This window comes from Musa acuminata, chromosome BXJ2-7 (assembly GCF_036884655.1).
Source record: "Musa acuminata AAA Group cultivar baxijiao chromosome BXJ2-7, Cavendish_Baxijiao_AAA, whole genome shotgun sequence".
NCBI classification, from domain to species: Eukaryota; Viridiplantae; Streptophyta; class Magnoliopsida; order Zingiberales; family Musaceae; genus Musa; species Musa acuminata.
Window position 1 is genome coordinate 36228251 of NC_088344.1, and position 18474 is coordinate 36246724.

Consider the following 18474-nt stretch of genomic DNA (forward strand, 5'->3'; position numbering starts at 1 on the left):
CGAACGGGTCGGATGTGGTTCGCGAAGAGAGGACGGGTCATGAATGATGGACCTGAGATCCGTCGACCTGTACCTTATCGGACGCCCAAAGAAGCGGATCCAAATTCTACAGACCCCTTCATAGGAGGTTACGAAGGATGACTCTCTCCTCTAATCTTAAATGCCCACCTGATTCGATTACATTAATTATTTAATACTAATTCTAATAAAAAATATGAGAAAAGTCGGATGATTGTGGACTACAGATTTTGATGATCGACATGAACAATATGATAATTTTCAGTATTTTTTAATTTTAATTTTGAACACTTGATTTTATTTGGTGCACCACATTCTTGGAGAAATTAGTGTTGAACTCTCTGGGTGTGGGTTGAATTAGAGTTAGAATAACTAAATTAATCTATAATAAGCAACTGTAGTTAAGCGAATAAATAAAAGAGATGAGTAAACTACTTTCATCAACCTCTCTGGAGATTCCAAGATGAATTATTTATGTAGCTCAGATTAATGAGATCAAATTGCAAACAGCACAAGGAAGAAGCATCTCAATTCAAGGATGGGGCTCTTCCTCATCAACAAACAACAACCAAACTCCTACAAAGGCATGATTCTCCAAGGCCAGCATCACCTAACCAAGATAGATACTGCTACACTGGTTGATGAATTGAAGTCATTATCCTGAGACATAATGAGGAGGCAACACTGGAAGAAAACCACCAGTTTAAGTGTAATTTGATAGTCCAAATATATTCACCAACATACATAAAAAAAGTAATATCAATTGCCCCACAATCCTTTTATAATCTGGTCAGAAGGTTTAGATCATTTTAACATCTCTCAAGCAAATGAATAGGTTGCTGAATCAGGCAATTAAATGGGACATACAAGTGGCTATTGAGAGATTTCCTGCAGGACTTTTTGGACAAAAGGAATAGTGGTAGAACAAAAAGATTAGCTTTAACCTTCCTTTTTTTGTATGTGAAGATACATAAAAAGGTCATAGCAGTTTTCCTAGCATAAAATGATCACATAAATCACATGATGTTAGTCGATAGACCAACTTCAAATGCAGCTGAAGAAGCCAAGTTGATTGCAGTCTGAACGAACAGCTCCCAGAACCAAAGATCAAGCGCAAGAAGAGATGAGAATATTAACAAAGCCAGTGTTTGATACCTGTTGAGAGGCCAGCCCAAAAGTTTTGCCAATGCCTTGAGGAATGGCAAGGACTGGCTGTCGAGCTTCTTGTTCTTTATGGACCATGCTGTTATCCATTGCACATGAGAAGGGACCATGTCAAACTCTTCTCGCAGTCGTCTACCAAGATCTGGCATGTGACCTCCTCCATAGAGAACTGCTATTCTCTGGTGCCCATTGTCTATCGCTCTCCTCAGTTCGTCAGCTGCAACTCTGTTCCTTTCACCAATGATCACTGATTTTTCCTCTATAGCCGCAGTTATTTCAGTAAACCTTCACAAGAATTTCCCCAGGTAATACCCATTAGATATCATTTTCATAAAACGAGCATTTTAGGCTTAGATATCAAACGAACAATCCATATAGAAAATTTCGAATGTGAAACAGAAAGTAAAGATGAATTAACCAAACACTTACATTACATTCATTTAAAAGACTCACAAGGATGCCTATCATTCATTTTTAAATTTGCACATAGTTTGCATATTTAAGGGCCTACACATTTGCACATAATTTGCACATTTTTAATGAAGTATATCAGACAAATTTCAATGACTTGTTTTTGTTACAGTTAAAAGAACTTTTCTTTTACTGTGTGGGCTCAAGAAAATGAAACTTGCCAAAGAATTTCAACCGGAGAGAAGTTATAAGAACCTTGTTAGATTATTAAACTAATCCCTTTTTTTCCTGGAAAATGACTTGGGATCTTTGTTGTTGATCTTGGAAATCCCACTAAGTGATGTGGTATCTTGGCTAGGCACTTGATACTCTCTTGTATAAGATATTTATCCCACTAAGAAAATTTTGGAGATATTTGTGTGCAACTTCAGAATCTAACATGTAGAGCTAGAAAATCTCTAGCACAGTAATATATACATTGGGGACATCTAAAATTGCACTGTCAATAAAAATTGTTTGGTGAATGCAACATCAAAAGGACTTTATTACACATAAAACAATTAGTCCGATGATATGCCTGATTCGACCGAAGGGTCCGAGTCCGAGTCCTAACTAACAGAGCCCATAGGCTATGCAAAAAAGTAAAATACTCCCACAGGGTAAATTATGGTAATATTATCTAATGTAACATGATAAGGCATTAATGCCCATTCTGGTATTATTAACAGAACTATTCATGTCATATTACATGCATCCAATAAAAAATATGATATGCCACTAACATATTACTGAAGACGTCAATTTCTAATAAATTGCCTGCCACTTCAACATGGAAAAAAAATCAATTACAAGAACACTGAAAGGACACTCACAATCCCTAAATACTGTTCATGATTCTGGAACTGCACATTAATATATGGGATGTATACCAGAGGACTATATACAGGAGGTGAAACACTCACTCAGATGTTAGCCGCTTGGCCAAGAAAATCTTCAATGCAGCTCCAATATCAAGTCTGGAAAGTGCTTCCAGTTCAGAGTACTCTGTGCTGTAACTTTCAAATGGTGAGCATACGCTACTAATAATGAGAAGTCCAACAAGTGGCATGGGCAATACACGTGAAGCCCAAAGTAGCTTAGATTTCCAAGGACCAAGATCACCTGTTGTGGAAACAGGTTGAACCAAGGTTTTTGTAGATCTGAGGGTCATTTCTTTCGCAAGCGTGAAAAAGCTTTCACCTCTTTCATCCTGGAAAAAAGGGCAAGTAACATGTAGAGTGTTAAAAATATCAAGCACATTGAGCACATCCTCAGCCAGTAAAAAGAAAGTAAAGCAAACCAGATCCATATGTATAAGTTTATTATATATAAACTTAGCATTGAAGTTCAGAGACAAGATGATATAAGACAATCAACTCCTACGCACTAAAAAGATTCATGGGTGCAGTGGGTATTTACTAGACTAATGGCTCTAGGAACCTCCATAATTAGGTTACAATTGGAGGTTTTATTTACTATTTCAAGTGGTATGCATCACATACATAAAAAACAAAGAGAAAATTAAGATATTAAGTACCTGAAGTAATTTAAAAGTCTCATAATCAAGGTCAGCATGTTGCCACTTTTGACTTTCATAATCAAGACAATCTAATTGGAAATCAAGTGACAGAATTCTAGCCATCTGCCTTTGAATGAATCCAATAATATTAAAGCCTTTGGATCGTTTATGTTTCAGTTGTCCCTTGGATTTTGAGTTTATTCTATTTTCTAGACTTTCCCTGCTTGCTACCATCTCATAGAGGACACAATCATAATATTCAAGTCCTCTTTGAAGAGTCTCAAAGTACCTGTATACCAAAACAAATTATTGGTAAGTCTCATTAAGAGGATGAAAAAGAACTTTGAACACAAAACAAGCTAGTGAAAAGCACTATTGTACCAATGTCATTATTTATCACAAGGAATATCAATTGAATCTTTAGTTAAACAACTTCAAGCAAACTTCTAAAGAGAGAAGAATTCCATAACTCGAGAAACTTCACAAGATCGTGAGAAAGTTGAATCGGTATTGTCTTTCAGCATAGTGGAATCAGTGACATGGAAACTTCCAAGAGCCCCAGTAAAATCTTATAAATCCCTAAAGAAGAATAATGAGCAAACAGGTGATTCAAGTCCAACAACAACAAGAACAAGCCATAAGGAGGGTTTACAGCAAAGGGTCACTACATTAAATTTCCTGTTGTTGAGCTCTTTTGAAGGAAATGTTGCTAGTTAAACTAAGAGCCAGCAGATCTCTTTTCAGTGTTTCTAATAGAACTTTGCTAGACCTCCCTCTATCCATCCTAATGCCAATGTTGGTCAAATTGCCTCATCTAACGATGTAGCTATACCTCTCTCTCGAACATGCCGTGCCACACCTTAAATAGCTTCCCCGCCACACAATTTTTGATCGAAAATAATCCGTAGTTATGAAATATATGTGGGAGAATGCAGCAAAGTGAGTATAAATTTTGCATATTAGGTTGGAACAGTAGTGTAAAATATTCTAGACATGGTTGAGACTAGTAATGTAGCAGTAGTGAAGATTAAAAATCAACAGTAAGAAGAACAGCTCGTAAGTCTGTCTCAAAGTCCATGCATTTTAAACTAAAAAAACATGCAGAATAGCATTCAACTGGACCGCATCATAACATAAAGATAAAAGTAGCATATCAAACGAGAGAGGGATGCATAGCCTAATGGCAATTTGCTTTGTCTAACCACATCCAGTTCATGAAATTATTGACTTCAAGCATCCAAGACAAATCAGAGTACCAAATGATGGACTAAATTAAACAAAGTAAAGAAGAAGCTTAACAGAACAATGAACAGATTTATCTTTGGGAGAAACCAACGTACTGTCTGTCTGCAATATGGATCGTCGACACCAAATCAACCTGCAAAGACAAACTCGCACTAATCAATAATCAAATCCTTTACAACCAAAAGAAGCGGTAAGAAGAAGACAGCCAGCACTACCTCAAGAAAAGGATGGAGCAACGACCATGGGAACCGCTTCCGGTAGCTGACGACGGCGGTCTGCAATTCACCAGAGTGGCCACCGACTTGACCTTTCTTGAAGCGCATGAAGTCGGAGATGGAATTGTTGCGCAAGAACTTCTCGGTCGCGGGATCCTCATCGATCCCAGAGGATATCTTGGGGAACGACGCTCTGGCCAAGGCGACGAGGCGGCCGGATGAGCAGGCGGAGGAAGAAGACGAAGATAAAGCGCGGATCGGCTGCGGCCTCAGAGTTGCAGCGGTCCGCGACGGCCTGGAGGCGATAACAGAAGGCGGGGCGGCCTCGTTTGCGGCATGGGATGGGGACAAAGGAAGAGAGGAGAAGAGTGCATACCGCAAGGAAAGAGAGGCGGAAGCCATTGGCTTCTGTTTCCCAGGTCGGGGGAGGGAAGAGGTGGGGGGGGGAGGGGGCCGGCCAAGGGCAAGCGAGGAGGTGAGGTGCGAGCGTGTGTGGCTGTGATCTTGCGCACGCCACGGTGCGGTAAAGTGGCCTTCCGCTGCCAGGGCGCGGGGGAAACCGTCTGGTTTTTCCCCTAAACGATAACCAGTTTCGCATCCGGTTCGTGAGCCCGGTTCACTACCGGTCTTGTGATTGGGGACGAGCGACGATACCCGAGTGGGTCCCACGTCGATTTTTTTGGGATGAATCTTGCACGCTAACGGCCACGGACGGAGTCGAGCCGAGAGAACTCGACGAACACAAATTGCGTGGCGTCTCAAATCACAGGTAGAGTGTTCGAACATTATTCGATTTGGCACCCAGAAAAAATCAAGAGGCACACAAATGCACACCAGCACAGAATCCGTGTCCAAATAAAACTGGGATTCGGATGAAATGAAAATTAGTAAAGAGAATAAAAGTTATGGCAGCAATATTTTAAACAAACAAAATTAGAGAGGGCAAGTTAAATAAGTTGGAGATTACGTGTTCCAATCACATCCGTCATCTTTACACCACTGATTTGGTTACTGAATCACGTGCCGAAATCTTTAAAAACATTTTTAAAAAAAAAAGAAACAAAAGACTATACAATTAGGCCTCCATAACCCCCGGAAAAAAAACAGAAAAAAGGGCTTCTTGCAGATGAAGAGCCAAGGAATACTATATAACTGCACCATTCAACAGAAAAATACAAAACTTTTGCTATAATTACCAGACCAAGCGCTCAAAAATCTCCGACTTGCAGCCAGGAGAAACCAGCTTCTAGGTATGTAAGCCAATACCTTAATGCTTATGCACAATATTTCCCAAGTAAATGCATCGACGAATCATCAGTCATGGTCTTGCCAGATTTCAGATGACGGTATTTGCTGATGAGAGTCGGCAACTCACCCACCACTTTGGTCCAAACAAGCATGCCACCCGGTCCACCCCCATGAATCATCAGTCATGGTCCTGTATAAGAGTGTTCATTGATTGATTTCTGATTCCAGCTGCTGATTATCTTCATGGCATCGCCTTACAACATCATTGAGTTCAGGAAATGCTGACAAAAACAGAAGCTCCAGAAGTTCTAGTGCAAACTGCTTCAAACAAACAGGGGACTGTACACAAGAACAAGACCACTTGATTAAGAATTATTAGATGACAATCTAATTCACAAGAACAAGACCACAGGGTATCATATTCACAATAACAATCTAATTCAGTGTTTTACTACGTTAAACACTTCTGAATATAAAAATTATTAGATTTTCATGTCCATGACTTGCCAAGTTTCCCAAGTCTGCGACTCGACAGGCCAGAATTTATATTTATTTTTCAAGACATGAAACATAGTAAGTTCGAGCATATAAAGATTCTAGCTGCATCTCGTTATCTCACATGCTTAATATTTACACAGTCCATTTTTAAAATGTACCTGAAGAAAGAAATATATATCCTGAGCACACTGCTCGTATTCCTTTCTGCCAACAAGACTTACCAAAGCAGCTGGTGCTTTATCTGCAGAAAAAGAATGAAAGTACTGTAGAATGTTAGAAGCACTGGGAAATCACAATGTCAGGAATACTCATGAAACTTGTGTAGAGAACAATATTAGCAGTATTTCAGATAGCATCATATGTAATACATTGACAAAGTTAAAAAAGCTACCTGTTCTTTTTTTATTTATTGCTTATAAGTAAATTGATTCTTTAAGCGATAAAACTCATTAGGTCTTAGGCATTAGCAAAGCATTATGAACCAATTAATTCTTATGATTTTTTACTTCTCACGCTAAAGTTAATCATGGGCACATTTGCTGTATCATTCATTTAATTGAAACAAGATGAAACATGCTGAACTCACAGAGGATAGCAGAGATACAAACTTCAAACAAGTGTGCATTAGAAAATTGAAATGCACAGCACTAAACAACTTAAATGTAGAGCTTTCTCGTGTGTCAAAGTAAAGCAAAAGAATCACAAGTTATTGTATGCAAAGATAGAGTGTGAAAGTTAATTACCACATTTGTATATTGAATTATTTAATTTTATATTTCATAGAACACACATAGGAACAGAAAAAGAACACATACAAAAAAGGGAAAAAAGGAACCAATATGATTGAGAAGATAAAGAGCAAAGGTATTTCCACAGATTCAAGTTCCGTTATAGGGTTTAACCAGCTGCCATCTGGAACTTCCTTTTTGACAGAATAACCAACGGAACCAAAGGTATAAAGTCACAGATAGAAAAAGTACAACCCTTTGTACAATATTCCATTGTTTGCAAACATCATTTCCAGGTATTGGTATAACTATATCACCACTGTAGCCTCAGTATATAATAGATATCATACTGACTGCTTAATCTTTTCCTGCTTGCAATATAGATTAAATATACATTGACTAACTAAAAGGTAACAATGAAAGAATCAGCTTTACCTATTATTAGTTCATAAACGAATTTTGCCCGGCGATCAGCTTCTAGCTGTTGTTCAGTAGTCAATGGATTAGCGTTTTGGTTGTTCTGAGTGCCCGGTGAAGAAACTGGTGTTGGAGCTTTTCGTTTAGGATGTTTAGTTAAAAAAATTCCATCAGGCCAGAGAATCTGTTCAATTGACAAAAATTAGGTCAGAATATTTAGTGGAACTAAAAGTATATTAGTAAGCCACATAAAATGAAGGAATTAGTGTAAAAATGAGATGTAATTGAAATGTTTTGAGTACACTACAATTCACCATAATAATAGTGCATGTGAACACAAGGAGAGAAAATTGTAGGATATTTGAAGCATTGCCACAGTAGGTCACTTGTAATTGATAGCAAGCCACAATGTTTCTTTTTAAAATGCACAGCTATGCTTATATTCAGTATGATAAATGCTTCCCTTACTTGCTCAATACGCTTGATAGCAGAAGCAATTACCACTCCCCTTCTAAGAAGCTGGATTTTCTCAATAAGCCAATCATCAAAAGCATCCCCCATTCCCAACTGTAATAACTGCTTAGCGATCCAAAAAGCTTGGCGCCTATACAAAAGAAAACACACATACATTTAGTATGCAACTAAAATAGTGTAAACAAAAATTGTAACATAAAGCAGAAATGATGACCTTTTTGCTCAACTAACCATATAATCTAAACAGTAAACACACCTGATCCAACCGCCATCCTTCAGCTGGAAAATTACATCTACTAAATTCAATATGGGAATAGTCAAATTTGGAGGCACTGGCACCCACTGCATTAGGAGGAAAGATAATAAAATACCATAAGCAACTGGATAGAGAAACTTTTTACACATTCAGAAACAGTTTGAATGGATAAAGACAGAAAGGAAAGCATCAAAAACAGCAAAGCCTTAGGGTGCTGTCATGCACATGAAACGTAATAGCATCAAGAAAGGGAACTGTTAAATGGATAGTAATAAAAAGAAGCGCCCGACATGAAATTAGCTATAAGCAAACTTTGAAGTTGTAGATGTAGAGTTGGCACATAAACTGGTTAAACCTTAAGTGAGAACTTAGTAGTCAATGTTGGACAACCTATCAAAATTAATAGCAATAATTATAATCATAGACATTTAACCAAGGAATGCAATTTCAGATACCAAACTTGTACCAATCCGGTATGGAACCGATCCATGCTAGCGATACTGACACATGGTGAACTGTGTATGATGGTACCAATGTGTGGGAGGGGGAGTGAAGAAGAAATGAAATAAAGGAAGAATGAAAAAAAGAAGGAAAGGAAGGAGGAGGAGGAGGAGCAGGCAACAGAGGAAGAGAAGGAGAAGAAACAGAAGGACAAGAAGTGCCAGAAATGAGGTGACAGCAGACAGGAAACAGCGATCAGGTTGTGGAGAGCAAAGAGGGAGACACTCGTGCAAGACCCTAAAGGCACATAAGGACTCAGGGCGTTGAGAAGTAAAAAACAAAAAAACAAAATATGAAGCCATTTAAAATAAAGGACTGAAACAGACCATCTGAAATGGGGTGGTCCATGTCTCAGTTCATGCCTGGACCAGTAATAACAGTCAGCACAAACCGGCCCAAACAAAATTGAATCCTTGCAATTAACTATAGAACAAATACATATTATCGCTCATAAGGGCAGCATTAACCCGCTGCATCAAGTAAAGCAAGTAGTTGATTTCTTAAGGCATGATATGATTGCTTTTCTGTCATAATGGCTCAGAAACATTCAAATAAATAAAATTCAACTGGCACATACTAAGATAATAATTGATGGTTTATATTTTTTCATGAGCACATATTTGAGTACAATCCCTTTGAGGATTACTTAGGCAATAAATCAGAACCATTCATTTTACCTGTTTTTAACTTGCTTAGCAATGAAAATTGTAAGCAAAGCTATTAATTTCAAACAAGATGCCACCTTATGGAGAGAACTCCCTATTTTTATTATATATACAGGAGTTACGAACTTACTTCAGTCGGAATGCTGAAGGCCCCACCAGAATGAATACTTTTAGAGCTCTCTTGCAAAGTCTCAACCCCCACTACTGAGTGTTTCTTTAGCTGGTCGGATTTGCCAGTAGATGGAACATTCTTCCCAAGCCTACTTTCTGGATCACTTCCTGTCTTGTCCTGACATGAATTCTTCTGCTCCTTTCTAGTATCTGGACCTGAAATTTTCTCCATATATGGTTTTCTCAGTCTTAAACCATCAGATTCAGGGTAACTCTTACTCATTGGTGTAGCACTGTCTTTGATCTCATAATTTTGATTTTTCTCTGCAGAAAATAACTGGCTATTGACATCTTCAATGGAATCAAAACTTTTCGCACTCTTTTCATGTGGCTTAACATCAAGATTCACTGGAATGAAAAAAATCAGATATGAGGAAGATTTATATCAGTATATCCAACGAAAGATATGAAGAAAACAATTCAAGTCCACACCAAGAAAAAATAACATGAAATGAAAACCTGATAATGTTTGGATGATGGAGAGAGAATCTGAGAAAACATATGTCTGCAACATGAATAGCACATTAAAAAAATTGTTCAGCCAAAAAAGATATTGGACACAACAAAAATGACAATCATATTAGGTTTAATACCAACCTGTGAATCAACACTGAGAAAATCCCAGACCTCTATAGACTCTGATATGGTTGGAATCTGAAGAAGCTTCTGTGCAAAAAGAAAGACAAGTGTGTCACTAAAAGACAGAATAGCAAGACTAAAGGTTATCAGAAACCAAAAATAAAAGAGAGAATAAATTGGGAGTAGCATCATGCAAGAATTCAGGTTTCTTGCCATAATTCCCTACCATATTGGTACACATATTTTATTGAGGGAATGGCACCAGCAATATCATGGTATTGGGAAGCAGCATGAAACATACGAAATCCTACTTGTTTTTATTCATTTGTCTCTGTCTCGGACAACTGTTGTATTATTTTGAACCACCAGTACAGACCATAATAAGGTTTCCAAGAGTATCTATAGCTAATGACATCCAGTTGATGATCCTATGCTGTGATGCCTCTAAAATAGTCAAATACCGAATATGGACCACGACATCTGACATTACATATTTCAGTCCCAACTTCAGAGAATCTTGGAGACATCTCAGGTATTGTATCTGAAGAGGACCCAAATATGATTGTATGGATCAATCAACTAAGCAGGAAAGGACTCCATATGATATGGTTAAGACAAGTTGAAGCTTCCAGTGTTGCATGTTATATCTTAGATGATTTCAAAAGAAAATAACTTCACAATACACAGGGCTTTAACAAAAACATCAAAAATATATAAAGTGGCCTAATATTCTCAATCAATGAGCTATGACAGGTAGTATTGTACTTTTCTCACTAGGACTCCATACAATATGGTTAAGACAAGTTAAATTCCAGTGTTGCACGTTATATCTTAGATGATTTCAAAAGAAAATAACTTCACAATACACAGGGCTTTAACAAAAACATCAAAAATATATAAAGTGGCCTAATATTCTCAATCAATGAGCTATGACAGGTAGTATTGGACTTTTCTCACTAAAAGCAAGCTAATGAGAAAGGTAATGATGTGAGACAAGGTACTTGGTTACCCTTCCAGAGATATCTGCACAGAAGGGGACATGCATGCTTGCATATGAACTTCTAAAGATTGTGTTACAAACTCTTTCAACCCTATCTTTCATTATAGGTATCAACACAGGAGCATCACTTAAACACCATGTTCCAGATTCTTATCCAGGACTCTTATCCTATTTGTCACCTGCATGCGAATGTTACTATGCTACAAACTGAACAAGCCAGTAGTTGTACTGCATCAAGGCCAATTGTCATATGTGCATGCTACAAAAGACATCTTGGAACCACGTCCTTTACTTAAGAATAAATTAAAAGGGTTGTGCCAAGAAAGAAGTATAATTTTCAGCATTATTTAGGAAAGGATAACTGTGTATATGTTACTAGCACGAATCTTGAATGCCTTCAAAGCTAAATCTAATAGATTGAGATACTCAGCATAGCTATGACCAAGCAACTTTTTGTTAGTTGAAGGCCAAAGTCTGGAAAAAATTGAGAAGCAAACCAAAAAGGTGCCGGGTGCATGCTTGAACATAATCGTAAGCAATCTTGTGGAACAAGCATTGTCACCAAGAGTACTTCAAGATAAGCATACCTTCAAATATACATCAAGAAGCTTGCATCTTTCTTGAACAACAGGAACATCTAGTCCAGATGACAAAAAATGCTTGGGTGGCAAACTTAAATTATATTCAGGAAACTCTTTCAGACGTCGATGTAGCTCCTCAAAATGGCGAAACCTAACAAGAAAGCCCATAACCTTAAGGAAAATACCGAAAAAGGAACGTCCATTATGCAATGTGCATACCAAATGTCAAAATGTTTAAGAAAAATTCAACTGATACATCATACTGCCTTATCAAGCGAACCTTCTTTTTATAAACCAGCTATTGTTATTTGCATCAGTCACAGAAACTGAATACACAGCAAAGGTTCCTGAACCACTTTTTACAACATTGGCCCCAAGTACCTGCAGATCCATCATGTATCAGCATAGTGCTTACAACTAGCACATGAAATGGAAGTATAAAGAAATGAAAGATCCTGAGAATTTCCACCTCACATCTCAACTTCAGAAATGTATCCGCTAATACAAGGATATCAGGAGACTTCATAGATGAATAAGATGACTCAGATGCTGAAACAGAGGAAAAAGAAGAAGAAGCCACAGCCCCACTGTAAATTCTACCCCTAACTTCCACATCTGACTCATCACTTAATTCCAATATTTTTGTATCGTTTTTTGAGGCATTAAGCACATCCTGACCATCTCCCAACAAAAATGATGTCCTCTGAACCTCCTGCCATAGTGGGACCTTTTGATTGCTTAACCTAAACCTTTTTCTTCCTGATGATGTTCCTGATGTCCTAGGATGGTGAACATAAACATTACTATTTTTCCTTGCTACATGACTTTCAGATGTTTCAAGAGGATGTCTTATGCTTGAAACACCAGCATTTATTTTGTTTTTGCTTTCCCAAACTCTTGTTCCAGGGGAATCAAGTCCCATGACGGTACTGTTCTCATCATCCTCAGAGGTGTAGGAACTTTCACTTTCTTGTTCAAGCTCTTCATGATTACGCTGTTCAGTTCTTTTTTGAAGTGATGGGTTTGACTGGTTAGACGCATTATAATCAGTAGCATGCAGACTTTCTACTTTGGAGATGATAGCATATTGCTTGGATATATCACTTGGGTGTGTTTTGTCTTGGTTTGAGGTACCAGAATAAGTGTTAGTAAATCCTACAGATGAATTTTGTGCAACTGATTTTGCTGGCTTACAGACTTCTTTCTTTTTGTAATTTCGTCCTTTTGCCCACATATTGTCCAAATGTTCTGGTGCAAGAACTTGAGACTTTCTTTTGGAGATAACATCCAACATCTCCGCCCACTCACTTGCACCATTCCTTTTTCCATCATGATATTGAGAATCTGATAGCAAAGAGTTATTTGAGAAAGAATTCTGAGCTTCATTAAAGACAAAATCTGACTTATCAGGACAAGAGTCATCAATCGTTTCTAGGTTTGGACGTTTTCCCTTCTTTGTATAACATATCCCATTAGCTATGCTGTGATTATCTGAACTGGTCTTGCAAGTGTCATTTTTATACTGAACAAGTTCAACGCCTGGACTTGACCGATCCAGTGATCCAGATATTTGAACATCAGATGGTACTGAATGTGCTTTTCGCTTGACTATGGGTGCTTCTTCTGATGGTCCAGTTTTCTTGCTAGCCTTATTGGCATGGGAAAGAGCCAAAGACTCGATCCTTTCATTTATGAACCTGGAAGTTGAATAAAAGCCATAAACTAGTAGTGGATAAAGTCTACGGAACATCAAGAAAGTGGTTAGACAGGAAACAAGCAATTACCTTGGATTAACTAAGTTCAGAACAGGCCTAATCACTGTGCAAGCAAGAAGCTCTCTGACTGTATAGCTGAAGAATGAACATTGTAAGTCTTCAGGCTTGAAAACTATAGACATAAGCCCATTGGCCAAATTCTGCAAAACCTGGTACATAATAAATAAAAAGAACATAAGAATGTTACTGTGAGATGTTCACGTTAATCAGATGTAAAAATAGGAAATAGTCAAAGAATATCATTCTACCATATACCCAAGAATAGTTTCATCTTATGAGATAGAGAGGAACTAGACAAAGTGCACCAATTAAATCTTAAAAAGGCTCGATAGCACAATTTTTAAACAGAACAATGACATTTCCATAACAAGGATGATGTCAAATAATATTACTTTGACATTTATTTCACAGCTACAAGATGTAGCAAGCGATTAATTCAGAAGGCATTCAATACAACTGTGCCCAAAAAACACACTTTGTCGATTCTGAAGAAGTTCATACTGTATCACCAGAAAAGCAACTATAGTGTTGACACTACAGAATTACTATCTAATGCACAGTTAACACTCAGTTCTACATGGTGTAAGAAACTAATATAGACAAGAAAGAGATGACAAAGCAACTACCAAGTGCAAACCATAAAATAGACCTAAAGCTACTTAAAGCATTATTATTCAAGCAACCTGGACCACAAATACTTGACACATTGATAGCTGTCACTTGAAGTTAACGAATATCAAGTTGTAAAGCTCTTCATTACATTGTTTCCTTGACAGGAATCACAGTCACATTCAAAATAAAACTTTTAACTCTTTGACAAGGATATACAGCCCAAGAAGACACTTCTGTCCTTGCAGAACCCAACAGTGGCTTATGCAAAATCAATGGATGATTTGACTTCGACCAACACTGTGAGCTTAGATAACTCTATTGTATGTTCTGATTTGGTCTTATTCTATGTTGAATAATATCTGTAATACTACTTAGTGTCTTAATCTATTGAAAACGATGCAATACAAAGTCATCTGACTGACCCTATTCATATTTTCAATTGAAAAGGATTCTAATCCATGCACAAACGAGTTTTGGATCCACAAACATTGTTCAGAGGATAAAAGACCTAATCAGTAAGAAAACCCCGAATACACATTGCACAAAATGTCCAGAAAGAAAAGACATGTCAACAACAGGCCTAATAGCATTAAAAATAAACAAAGTATTCCCAAATTTGCATAAAAAAATAAGTGAAAGCAAACTTCAATTAAACCAACAAGTTCCTCTAGAGAAATTAAAAGCACAAACAGATAAGGAACTAGGAATGACATGAATAAAATTAGTCAGTGAACAAAATCTAAACTCAAAAAATATTGAACTTTACCACATCAATAGATTAAAAACAAATGTTTGGCCTATGGAATCAATTTCACAACATGACTACAATTAATCGAGCATCACAAGACCCTAGCTTTTCTTTATTGAATTCCATAGACCACTAAATTCTCAATTCATATGTCAGTCTATATACACACATATACATATAAATACATATACATATACATATACATATATATATGTATGTATGTATATATATATATATATATATATGTATATGTGTATATACACATATATATATACATATATATACACATACACATACACATACACATATATATATATATATATATACACATATATATAAGGCTAATACAGCATGTAGAGTAAGAAAAATAATCTGTCAATATAGGTTTAATAAAAAAATGAGAGATTTAAGCTTATATACAACCTTGTGTTCTGCTTCTCCAGAAAACAAAGCTGGATGTAACTTGTTCTCAGCTGCTAAAATAATTTTAATCTGTATATCTCGCCGGTCAGTGGGTAGCTTCATAATTTCCTGCTTCCCAATCTTAGCCTGGCTATACCGATAAAGCTCCAGATGGTTGCAAATCAGGTTGACAATATCCCTGAAGTACTCATCCTATTAGGACAGACTTAATATTAAAAGTTTGTCAAGCATGTTAGAAATGCTTAAGTACAGGCAGGCCCAATACCTGGTCACAAGATCAATAAGATTTATATCTCTTGCACGAGAAGAAATTTCCCCAATGACGCCATTCATGATTTCAACTAGTTCTTCTGGACCATCTCTGTCTGATGTTATACGTGAGTACCAAAGATCAACCACCCACTCGGAGATTAGGTGTCTCGTGAATTGCTCTATTGCTGCCTCAACTGGAGGGGAATCCACCTTCTTTCTCCAGTCTGATTTTTCAAGGGAAAATTTGAGAAGTTCAACAGATTTCTTTTGAGTAAATTCATCAACAAGGGAAAGCTTGTCAGACACTGTGCTCCTCCTTCGAATATCCAGGTCACGTGACAAATAAAGACAAAATATGATAATAGCAGCAGCAGCAGGCAAGTTGACCCAAACTGAGGAGCTAGTTACTGAGAAAGAAAACAAAAACAATGGAATTGAGAAAGGAAAATATGTATGTATATAATTGAACAGAAAATACAAACAAGAAAGGAGACAAAAACAATGGAATTGAACAGCAAATCCAAACAACACAAATAGAGAGAAAGGGAGAGGTAGTCTACAAAATATATATGTATACACTATGCATTTATGGTCATGAGCTAGTACCAAGATAATTTCCATCTCCTTCTCTAGAAAAAAATAAATATGCTTCTTATAATGCATTGTAAGTGAGTTTTATGATGGACGCTCTCTAGCAAAAAAATTACTACAAGGCCACCATGTATGGAAAGGACATTTAGTCTCAATTTCCAGAAGTTATGTGATCTTATATGAGTAAATTTATATCATATTTCTAATAGTTTTGCATTAAATTTCTTCCTTAAACCAAGTAAATCAGAGAAATGAACTATATGATTAACACATACACATGGTACTAGGAATGTCAGGGTACTACTGTTAGAAGCATAAGCAAGACATAAGTGCTTCCTCACTAAAATGTATTGTCTGATTATCTTATAGATGCCATAATTAAACAGGATTCAGCTTGAGTATCAGTTAATAGGCAACTCATGTGCGCTGGTACTCAAAACGGATGGTAGATTGGTGAATGTTACTCATGCCAACATTCACTTCCTTGAATTACTTCATCAATTTGGTTGGTTCTAGTGCCTGCCATAATAGTCACTGAAGAAGAATAGTATGTCTTCTGATCACTGAAACAACTCCAAAATAAACAACCACATGATGTTCAAGATATTTCAATATTAGGATATCAAGTTACAGGGAATGACAATTTCTTAATACAGCACATCTTAAATGCAGTAAATGCAAAGAGATCATAGAGTTGTATACAAACATATTGTCTATGCAAATTACAAAATCTTCATTATGGACAGAAGAAATTGTTAGTTGAGAGCATGTCCTGGAATGATATCACAAAATGAAAATGAAACAATTAGTTATTCACAAGTAGTTAATTTGAAGAACTATATCACCCACATAAGTAGCAATTTCAGGTGCCATTTTGCACTTTCAAGTTATAGTCAGATATGAGCTATATGTAATTATACAAAATTCGGACCATTTTTCATCAGGATTGAGTCATCCAATGGATATCAAAAGTTGCATCTACTGAAGTCCAAACGATCTAATCCGGTGGTACGCGACCAAGAATGATCAACCTCAAATATTAAGGAAACAATGCATCAAACTCTTAGTGTCACGTCCATCCAAAAAAAAAAAGAAAAAAAGAAGAAAATTAAACTAAAATATAGTGCAAGTCATGGTAAACGTGCAGAATGAACCAGAATCAATCAAACTGCTCTTGAAGAACACTGAACAGCAGTTGGAGCATCAGAGGAAGCAATCGATGGAGATCGGCCCAAACAACTTTAAGAAATTCATGTGAAAAAAGTGGAAGGGGGCGATACATACGGGACATGAGGTAGGAGAGACCGAAGACGCATATGAGGAGCAACACCACCCGCTTCTTGGCCTCCTCCGCCAAGTCCCGTACCGTCTGCCTTCCCGTGCTCATCCCCCTTCCTCCCTCCATCCGATGCGATGGGATCGCCACGCAATTTCGGGCACCCACAGGATCAAAACCCTCCGATCGGACCTCTTTCTCTCCCGCCCCCCCAGCCTCCCGGGGCGATCGAAGAAAGACAAAGAATTAGGGCTCAAAAAAGAGACCGGCGGCGATCGGACTCCACATACGAGTAGAACTGTCTACACTAAGCAGTTGTTCAACAACCTTTCGAAGCCGAGGCCGAAGACGAAGCCTCTCTCTCTCTCTCTCTCTCTCTCTCTCTCTCTCTCTCCGCCCCTCCCTCTTCGGCTCTTCTTCCTATTCGATTCGCCTCTCGACTCCGCAGAGGGTGCGGTGAGCCTGATGCGAAATAATAATAATAATAACGATAAATGAGCCTAAAGAAAATAGAAGGTTATTAAAGTCACATAAACCGCAGATGGAATCGGTGCGACCCAATTCGGAAACCAAACGAATTGGGCGCACGCCTGCCAGTCAACAACTGCTGGTCTTTCGGTGCAAAGCGCCCCAATAAAATTTCCCAATTACCTTTTTTTTTGTCTTCAAATTAATATTTTTTAGAACAATTTTTCGAAAAAAAAACCCCTAAGTTTTAGGCTTTTTCAAAAGATCAAATTGTTTCAAAGAAAATTTCAATTTTACTTTTTATAAATTCATGTGTTGTTTTCATATGTTTGAATAGAGAAGATAATTTTGTTCCCTATTAACATTAGATTTACATGCATTTTTTTTAATAATATTTTTTATGTTCAAATATAAATTTTTTAATTATTTGATAAAAATAATCAACATCTCGATATTATATAATCATGCTTCATAGCTAATATATCTTAATCACATGCGATTGACATAATGTTGCTCTCTCGAATGTTATCGACTGTCGCTTGATTCCGATGTAACTAACCTCAACATTAATGTTCATCCATAAGTATAATGATCCTAAAA

The 18474-nt window shown here is 37.2% G+C and overlaps 2 protein-coding genes across 3 annotated transcripts; both read right to left on the reverse strand.

The window, feature by feature from the left end:
• Window positions 1-938: 938 nt before the first annotated feature.
• LOC135617894 (uncharacterized) lies at window positions 939-5165 on the reverse strand. Its single transcript, XM_065118633.1, has 5 exons — window positions 4612-5165; window positions 4492-4529; window positions 3170-3440; window positions 2556-2842; window positions 939-1467 (listed from the first exon to the last, which is right to left on the reverse strand). Exons 1-5 carry the CDS (start codon window positions 5011-5013, stop codon window positions 1035-1037), a joined length of 1431 nt encoding a protein of 476 aa, XP_064974705.1. The 5' UTR covers window positions 5014-5165; the 3' UTR covers window positions 939-1034.
• Window positions 5166-5558: 393 nt separating this feature from the next.
• On the reverse strand, window positions 5559-17776 carry LOC135617893 (uncharacterized). 2 transcript variants are annotated; one of them, XM_065118631.1, is made up of 15 exons: window positions 17415-17776; window positions 15553-15946; window positions 15288-15465; window positions 13514-13653; window positions 12199-13426; window positions 12010-12110; window positions 11736-11880; window positions 10167-10235; window positions 10029-10074; window positions 9529-9917; window positions 8233-8318; window positions 7971-8106; window positions 7521-7686; window positions 6516-6598; window positions 5559-6198 (listed from the first exon to the last, which is right to left on the reverse strand). In XM_065118631.1, the coding sequence occupies exons 1-15, from the start codon at window positions 17533-17535 to the stop codon at window positions 6064-6066; spliced, it is 3417 nt and encodes a 1138-aa protein (XP_064974703.1). In that variant the 5' UTR covers window positions 17536-17776; the 3' UTR covers window positions 5559-6063. The 2 variants fall into 2 exon arrangements, with proteins under 2 accessions (XP_064974703.1, XP_064974704.1); XM_065118632.1 differs by lacking the exon at window positions 17415-17776 and having other exon boundaries at window positions 15288-15479; window positions 15553-15691.
• Window positions 17777-18474: the final 698 nt, after the last annotated feature.

What these genes read in the sequence shown, in the direction of transcription:
- LOC135617894 (XM_065118633.1), bottom strand. Translation starts at nt 5,013, where the DNA reads ATGGCTTCCGCCTCTCTTTCCTTGCGGTATGCACTCTTCTCCTCTCTT. An exon ending in ATCCATATTGCAGACAGACA is followed by an intron (nt 3,441 to 4,491) that starts GTACGTTGGTTT and finishes TTTGGTATACAG; the next exon opens with GTACTTTGAGACTCTTCAAA. An exon ending in GCCAAGCGGCTAACATCTGA is followed by an intron (nt 1,468 to 2,555) that starts GTGAGTGTTTCA and finishes ATTCTTGTGAAG; the next exon opens with GTTTACTGAAATAACTGCGG.
- LOC135617893 (XM_065118631.1), bottom strand. Translation starts at nt 17,535, where the DNA reads ATGGAGGGAGGAAGGGGGATGAGCACGGGAAGGCAGACGGTACGGGAC. An exon ending in CTGGAGAAGCAGAACACAAG is followed by an intron (nt 13,654 to 15,287) that starts GTTGTATATAAG and finishes ATTATGTACCAG; the next exon opens with GTTTTGCAGAATTTGGCCAA. An exon ending in CATCATCCAAACATTATCAG is followed by an intron (nt 9,918 to 10,028) that starts GTTTTCATTTCA and finishes TTTTCATTCCAG; the next exon opens with TGAATCTTGATGTTAAGCCA.